Raw genomic sequence first — 9,146 nt, 5'->3', positions numbered from 1 at the left:
GGTGTGAAAAACCCATTAGGCAGGCGGAGCGGCCTGCATCACCGTGGCGCTTAGGTCAGCATAGCGGCCACGGATACATTACACACCGACTGTCGACTATTTTTCTTTCTTTTTTTCCCTGCCAACTAACCTGGCGCAGCACTTTATACAACAAAAAAGAACACTGTGCAACAGTTCAAGCGCAGTAAAAGACAATAAAATAAACACAGAACATAATAGTAAACAAGACCACTTATTTGAAATGAAAATTCAAGCAAAAAAGGTTCACTTGTGGAAACGAATTTATTCAGCGAACAGAAATGGAAACTTTTCCATCTGAGAGATTCCTAAAAGTTTGAAGATTTAGAGAGAAAACGGTAGGATTTGATATTCCCTAGCATTCACTTATTTCCTTTATACAATAAACATTATGTATACAAAAAAAAGATGAGTCCATAAAAAAAAAATGCCGCAGAATAGCTTTAGTTTTGATTGTCATATGAGCGATCGAAAAGACTCTCCGCTAAAGTGCCCGAGGCGTCTTTGATGACGAAGTGCAAACTAGCATGGTAAACTTTGGCCGGTGTTTCCTTCAAATATGATCAGCCAGCCGTGCTTAAACACAGACAATCTGCGTGTGTATTATACCTGTAAATGATTGTTTCTTTTCAGTATCACAAACACGGTTTGGCTAAAAACAAAACCGGCAAAAATTACGTAGCTATTACGAGCAAAAAGTGTATGAAAGATAGAGGTGTATTAAACAAACAAGGTCTTCACCCAAAACAGTCTCTAAGCCTATGTAAACTACTAGGAATATCGCAAATATTTATCATCAGTAAAACGATTTTTTTTCACATAATCACCGTTGTATTTTACAAGTGATTCAAACTGATTAATTATTTGGCACTTCAATCACTGAAATTTTCCATCACAAATAAAGATTTTTGTAAAACAAAATAAGAAAATAAGAAATACAACAACATAATATCGGCGACAGGACCCTATATAATAAAATCAAGGTATACCTTAAAACACAGTGAGGTCATCTCACCACCTGCTAACTATTGCAGCAATATACACAATAAAATATCAAGATTTGCAAAACTGCAGGCCTATTCCTTCTGGGTGAACAAATTACCCGGGATCAGCCGAGAGGCACATTCCAAACAAATACACATGTATCAAGGGTTTTAAAATCACATCAATTTTTTTTCCAAATTTACAATTCCTCCTGCTCTCAAAATTAAAAATTTCTGAACCTGAAAGTTAATTTTCTTCACAAATTTTTCTTTCAAATCGAATTCATTTTTGAAGAAAGCCCTTAAACTATTGACGCAATTCATCTATTTAACGACAGCACGTTCCTTCGCAGAGTTGTAAATGCCAAATCTACATAATTCACGAAAAACTTTTTTTAAGAAAGAAATTGTATTGATTTGCTATTTCATCCATATTTGTTAGAATTGCAGTCTTTTTTTATTTTCATACAAGATAGCATTGAACAGCAAAACGAGTCGCCCTATTTGCCGAATCAGCTGAATGGTTGCATTGTCTCTTGCATTCATTTAATGATTGTCATGGATTGCAAGTAAGAGGACATTGTGTGTGTTTTTGGCAACACTTTTGAACTTCGTCATTTTTTTCTCAATCACGCATGTTACTATATCAACAAGAACCTGCTTCGGCAAATAATAAGAGAAGCAAATAATAACATAGTGGCAACAATGTAAATTGACTCGACCTCTCACAATCGACTGTTTGAAGAAATCAGAATACTCAGTCATTCATGGTGATCCTTGGTCTTGTGATTTGTACACTAACCCTATCTAAAATATATTGACAAAACTCTAAGCCACTAGTAAAATATAACAATATCAAATAAATAAATATCAACGAATCATATCTGCCTTGAGTAAACGTTTGCACACATTGGCGCCGCACGTAATGTGTGTACACTAAGATTTTGGTATTCATTCACAATCAATATGGAGGAAAATTCCAAATCACAGTTTTAGATTACTTAACAACACTTGATTTTCCATGACATCAACATATTACATGTATAAGTCGTTAGTTCAAGTAAAACAACGTCACAATTAATGGTCACGTGATCGTCCGCCATACTATTGTAAAACATACAAAGGAATGTCCGAATATTTGAGTTTTTTTCTGTCGTTCAACAGGTAAGACAGAATGAACGTATGATTTGAACGTACCAGTTTGTTCAGTTTTCCTTGCACACTGTTGTTTACATGTTGTGGTTCGCTGTGGCTAGCTGGCTATATGTTGCCTCCCCACTGGTGGCAGGTATTGTGTAGTCCATAGATGGTTTGGCCATGGGGCTGGTCATGCTAGGCATTGAGTTATAGGGTGCGTACGCCATAGCCTCATACCCCTTCATGTCCAGTTTGTGTTCCGATGAAATGATACTGTTTATGGAGAAAGGGTGGGTGAAGGAGGGATGTTGGCCCCCTGGGCCAAACATGGCAGCTGGGTAGGTACCTGGCATGGCTGTCATGGATGTCATTGAGGCTGCAGGATGTGCGATAGGGCGGGTTGGGATACCGGCACTGGCCATGCTGGCTGGGGGAGGTGACAGGGAGGGGGGCTCCATCTTGTGCAAGTCGGGGTGGTGGCCTGGGTGATGATGGTGTTGTTGCTGTTGGTGATGGTGTTGCTCTTGGTGGTGATGATGTTGTTGGGGTGGTGAGGCCATCTGGTGGTGAGATTGCAGCGCGTTGTGAGTGTGTGACACGTCGGTTGTGTCATTGCTGACCGGCGTTGAGGCGTTGGACACCGTCACGCCATCTCGACCGTTTTCTCTGTGCTCGTCGTCGTCATCGTCCTGGTCTTCACCTTGTCTCAGGTTGTCCTTCTGCTCCTTCCTCAGCGACTCCCGCTTGGGACACTTGAATCGTTTCTGTCGCCGGAGGTAGCAGCCGTTCTCGAACATGTTTCCAGCGTCGGGATGGAGGGTCCAGAAGCTGCCCTTCCCCGGCCGGTCGGGGGTGCGCGGCACCTTGACGAAGCAGTCGTTGAAGGACAAACTGTGACGGATCGAGTTCTGCCATCGCTGCTGGTTTTGACGGTAGAAGGGGAAAAGGTCCATGATAAACTGGTAGATGTCGCTCAGAGTCACCATCTTCTGCGGTGACTGTTGGATGCCCATGGTGATGAGGGAGATGTACGAGTAGGGAGGCTTGGCATGGGTGTAGGACCGACGGTAGGTCTTCTCAGCGCGGACACGGTTCAGCGTGTCGGCTTGCGCCTGTGCCTGGGCCGCCAGTCTCATGCTCATCGCCGCCGAGTTGTTCATACCGTTCATACTGTTCATCGTTCCCATGCCGTTCATGCCGTTGAAGCCGGTCATCCCGGCCGCCGTCATGGAGTTCATGCCGCTCATGGAGTTCAGGTTAGTCGGCATGCTCCCCATACCGCCGTTCATACTCATGGTGGACATGGTGGACATTGAGCCCATGCCCCCAGCCGCGGCCGCCGCTGACATCCCGTTGGTGTAGGAGTTCATCTGGTGACTCATGGTATTCATGGGACTCATGGAGTTACTCATGGTGCTCATGGGTCCCATCGCTCCCATGGAATTCATGTTCTGGAGCGAGGGAGAGGTAGCTGGATGGTAGGCCGACTTGGGCGAGATCATGGCGCTGTTTGCCATGGGTTTCCCTCGACTCGTTGGGATATCCTCTCTCACTCTCTGTCCCGGTCTGTCTGTGTCTCTCAGTGGCGCAAGATACTCGAATCCGTGTACCGTACGCGTGTGCGTGTGTATTCAAACTGTCATCCCTCACTAGTGCAGGGGTGAGGATTATATGCGCCAGGCTGTGGAGCGAAGTGACCTATGTAAATACGTACAACGTAGGCTAATTAATAGGCCACGCCCCCTGGTCGAGCGCACGCAAATCATCCACACCAATCCATTCGCTGCTGACAAATTGGCCTAGCGGACCACCCATTTATAGACGTTTTTTATTGAACCGCTACAAGTGTCAATCACTAAGAAACAGCCAAACACACCGAACAACAGAACTTCAGCCACACACGATATTCATCCCGTGTACCAAATCTGCGCTCACCAAAATGAGCCCGACTCGCTCGCACCGTGTCAAATGCACCCATGGAAAAACCACTATTGTTATCATGATTATCGTACGGGTTAGGTTTTTGTATTTTTATTATTATTTCCTCAAAACGGTGACATGGCAGAAAATCAAGGGAAGAATAGAAATCGGCTAGTGCAAAAGGGTACACGGCCACGCCTGAGCGAGCAAGCGACGTGACAAGTTGTATAGGGAAACTATCCATAGGCGACGGCTCAGTCCAACCATGACGTCATGCCTATTGTTGGTATGATTATCAACCTGGTGCAATGTTCAGACACGTACCACAATAAGGAGAAAAGGGCAATGTTCAATAGGTACACATGTACACAGTAAGCAATAACATACAGCCAAGGTTTCTCTGACTAGTCTTGAATTGGGAAAAATATCCCTGGTCCGTGGTTAGAATTGCACCATTAGTTCATGAAACCCTCCCCGGTTCTTCGAGCCAAAAGCCCGGTATATAATAGGCCACTCTCCACCTCACCTTTCTTCTCTTGTTACCTGCTTTCTGTTGGTCACGCAGGCCAATTTGTCAGCGGCCACAACACCTAATTAAAGCCGTCAGCTTCAACCTTTTCACCATGGAACTTTCTTTAGAAGGACCCGGCCGACAATGTGGTCGCACCTAGGTGTGAAAATTTCAGCCTCTTATTTCAACGGTCGGCGTGTCTACTAAAGAGATCGTTTAATAAGCAATAGCTCAACTGTGCTGAAGTCGAACACTAAAGGTTCGGAGAACTGAGTGAATTCTATAGCTTTTGGATGTTCTTTTTAAATCCACATAACACGTCTGCTTCTCCGAATGTACATAGTTGAGAATTAAACCCGAACAGAAGCAAATTGGCCTTGTTATGCGTTATTGAGTCTTCATGAACAAAATTGATATTAATTCACCTTTTTATTGTACAATCCAAAAAGTTAATTTGCAAACCCTCGCCATCTCGTCATGTCTAAATTTGCTCGCAGATATTTGATTTATTTGGTTTGGTGTCGGAGAAACATTCGCCTTGTGTCAAAAGTGCCATTCGACAAGTCGAGGATTTTCGCATAAAATATTCCCGAGTGTCCTGTCAATCATCCGGGTCCTCTCGAATCGTTATCGTCACCTCATGTTTATTTATGAGGGGCGAGGCAACGGACTGACGGAGACGGGCACGCCGACTTGGACGTGCCGAGCGAGGTCCATGAAAACCGCCCTCTTTGTCTAAAGGCAGCAGGAATATTGAGGATGGCAATCAGGGTCGTGAGTGAGGAGGATGCGCCATAAGAGCACACTACAGGAATCGTCATCTACGATTCCCGTAAACACTGCTGTATCCAACAATGTGATTATTTAGTGTGAATGGCGGTTACAACACTTCGTTTTTGTTAACCTTCTAGCAAAAAAATTTCTCTGCGATTAGTTTTAAAATGACAATTTAAATAAAGAAGTGTTGCAGTAAAAGGAAAAATTAAGTTTGCTTATTTACAAGGACTGCCTTGAATTGATACACATAAATACTGTCTATCTATTAGTTAATCAGATTCAAATATCAGTTTTTACCTCGAGAAATATAGTTTGCATATCAAGAGATCCAAATGGTTTTCAGCTTTGAGCAAAATATTGTCATTTTGTGAGGTTTAAAAACCCTTGAAGTCCTACATTTTGCATACGTGCACTGTCGACATGGCAGCAACTTCCAACGACTGTGTATGTAACCCAACAGCAAAGAGAAAGTCTCACTATGGGTCGACTCAGAATTGATTCTTTCCCTTCTTTCTCAATGCCCCTACAGTGCCCAACTATAGCTGCCTGTAAGAAGGGCACTTTGTTGGGAGGTTAGCCGTGCATTTAATTGAACAAAAAGAGCATTCACCGGTATTTAGCTGTGAAAGCATGCCGACGGAAGGTTTCCAACGCGGGGCGCATGAAGCCAAATCAACCCCGTTCGCCTGGCCGGCTTTTGTGGTGAGCTGAGGGGTGAAATGACGGGTTTTCTTTTCTCGAGTTTGTTCCCGGAGGGTGCGCAAAGCAGCCTGTCAATGCATTACACATTCTTACAATGCAGTGGAACCAGACAAGTGGTAAATTCTACGCTCTGTTGCTGCTTTTTTTCCTCGCTTTTTTTGCCCATTCACAGTTTCAATGTAGTGCTTTGAGGCACACAGTTGCCTTGCAAACGCCTAGCTTATTTATGGAGGAAGTGTATTGTGTACCGTTTGTCGTGTAGTCGTGTAGTGCAGTTACAAGGGGTCACAGAAACAAGTTGGTTAAAAATATATCGATCTCCTTTCATCTCTGGTCATCCATTTTGAATTAAAAATGCGCAGTGGGCGATTTCAATTTTTTTTAAGGAAAACTTTCAAAAAGGCTTAAGCAAATTCCGTCACCCACTGATTTGCACATATTTCTGTATACATTACCAGTTAACTATGGGCTTTGCTGACCGAAAATGCAATTATGGTAGCGACATGACGTTACTCTTGAAAATTATTACGAAGTCTGTATCTAACTTAAAACTTTCGTCAAATCAGGGACTTCCCATTAAACGTTAGTGGCTCAGTTGTGACGGTATAAACTGCACAGATTGATTCAACGTTTGTTTGGTACAATGGTGACAAGTAAATGAAACATGTTGCTCGCATAGTGCGTGTCCCATGCCGTACAGGGCCTTGCATGTCCCTCAGTAGCGAATCTAGGGGTTGGGAGCCACTGACTGATGTCAAATGATGCCAAAATTTATTTTTAAAAAGGAATGCTAAAGTTTCTAAATTTATTTTCAAATTTGCTTTTTCAGGAGAATTCAGGAGAAAGCATCGTAGAATTGAATTTTCCAGGAGGCATGCCCCTGGAACCCCTATAGCAGGCCGTGACTTTGGCATTCCTTCACTCACCCCCCCCCCCCCCCTTCATATCAACCCCCCCCCTTTCCTGAAAGCTAGATCCGCCCCTGTCCATGTGTCTTAACTTGGGTCTATAGAGATGCTGTAAGAAAAGAACTGTGCTATTAAAAAAACACGTTACCAGCCAGAGATCCATGTTATGGTCGGTTATCCATCTTTTTTGCCTAAACACATACGACTGTGCAAAGCAAAAATTATTGCTTGAAATGAAAGCTTAATTAAAATATAGCCCTGTTAAATAGCTGATTCACACCCACCAAGTAGTAACAACTGATCCCTCAGATCCAAGCAGTCGGCCTCAGTGACTAAATCAAAGTCTCCTTCTGCCGATGATCCTTCGCACCAATCGAAGACAGCATTTTGTATCGACGTCCTCATGATAGTTTGAAGAAAGTTATCATTGATACACATCTCGAAAGACGCTCGAGTATTTAGAGAGAAGAGTTAAATTCTGCCCCTCCCTCTCTACAATAACCAAATCTGTAACTAAATCACTTCTATTTATTATATCCAATACATTAGTTAGAGACTGTTTCGACAAGCAAGAAGAAAACGTAAAAACGGATCATCTGCCCCACTATGGTATACAGCGGGGGGGGGGGGGGTGCATACCTATGTTCCCCAATACCGATGTTCCCCCACATCCCTACCAATATAACCCTAACCATAGCCCTAACCCTAACCCTAATCCTAAGGATTTGGTGGAACATCGGTAGTGGGGAACATCAGTAGTGGGGAACATCGGGTAGATCCCCAGCAGGGTATCGAAGCCCGTATAGTGCAGCTGCAATCAGACGGACAGTTCTTGTCACAAACACGGCGTATTCTAAAACCCAAGCCAACTTTAATTTAAATCAGATTCTAATTAAAAGTCCACAGTGAAAACTGTCGGCAATAGACGTAAACGCGAATATGTACACGTTATGCCACCAAAAAGATTATGATTGCTTGTTCATTATACCAGTTTCCTCTCTCCGCTTTTCGAATTTCCGTCGGCCGGAAGATTTCAGCTCTTTTCAAAATCTCTAGCTCTGTTTACATTTTTTTCCCTTTATGGGATATTATGGAACCCCTCCTGAAATCAAGACAAGGGGAATCCTTTCATTAACAGTTCAATGTGTGTGGCACAAAACGTCTTTGGTTGTCGGATAATAGCTTTGGTACAAAAATGTCCAATATAAAGAGACCGATATTTTCACATCCTCTGAACACCAAAATCACATGGCATTAGGCTCTGATAAGACATATTATTGTCCGTATAGAGCAGCCAATTTAGCGTATTATCTTTACAGGTCCATAAAATGTTCCGTGGTAGAGGGTCTTTTTAGGCGTTAAACAAGGCGTGAATGATTCCCACCTCTGTTCTATTCTTCCTATACGGAGAAGCCGCTTTGAAGCTTGCCGGTCGATCAAAGAGGTATCAATGATCCACCGATGCTTTTATGGATTAATCGGCGAGTTCATTGTACCTCGTGACGAGTCACATGGCTAGAGACTTCATACCTGTTGGGGGCGCGCGCCTATTGAGTCTTCCATATCATGTTGTTTCCCCACAGCACACCGAACACTGTAACATCTACATACACATGTGCCCCTTGTTTTGAAGAAAAATGTTGAGATTCATCGATTAAGTGCAAATTAAAACAAAATCTGATAGACATGATCTCGTGTCGGAAAGATCGTTTTGTTTGCATGGATTGTCACATATATCTTGGGCATTTTTGGTTTATGAGAAATTTTGGGGTAAATTTAAGGTAACATTTGGTATCGCTAAAAAACTGCAGGAACTTATTAGTTGTCACTCTTTTATTTTCGCCGTGGCTGTGTTGAGTTTTAGTTGTTTTGCATTTTCAATGACTATTCTAGTTAAATTGATGTGACCGTACGCGTCTCACAAAAGACGGCTCAGTATTACGTTTTGGCTGTGCTGTCGTCGCAGGTAAAATTAAAATCTTTAAATTGAAAACCTTTAATCTTTTTTCATGTCATAAAGCGAGCTGAACGTTCTTTTTGTGTCCATTTTCGATTTTCATCCTTCTGTTTGTCCTTGAGATGGTGGATTCCATAGGGCGCAACTGCTCGGTATAGAACTGGTCAGTCCGGATACCGTCGGCGATATCGACTGACAACTTTTCAGCGGGGACACCTGTGCTATTGTCTCGG

General features: G+C 43.1%; 1 protein-coding gene across 1 annotated transcript; it reads right to left on the bottom strand.

Moving 5' to 3' along the window:
- Nucleotides 1-258: 258 nt before the first annotated feature.
- On the bottom strand, nt 259-4,100 carry LOC119740965 (forkhead box protein A2-like). Its single transcript, XM_038216491.1, has one exon. The coding sequence runs from the start codon at nt 3,653-3,655 to the stop codon at nt 2,231-2,233; it is 1,425 nt and encodes a 474-aa protein (XP_038072419.1). The 5' UTR covers nt 3,656-4,100; the 3' UTR covers nt 259-2,230.
- Between the last annotated feature and the right edge of the window lie 5,046 nt (nt 4,101-9,146).

Source organism: Patiria miniata, unplaced genomic scaffold (assembly GCF_015706575.1).
Source record: "Patiria miniata isolate m_02_andy unplaced genomic scaffold, ASM1570657v1 HiC_scaffold_5, whole genome shotgun sequence".
Taxonomy (NCBI): Eukaryota; Metazoa; Echinodermata; class Asteroidea; order Valvatida; family Asterinidae; genus Patiria; species Patiria miniata.
The sequence above is the reverse complement of the archived record's forward strand: the minus strand, read 5'-3'. Positions and strand labels throughout refer to the sequence as shown.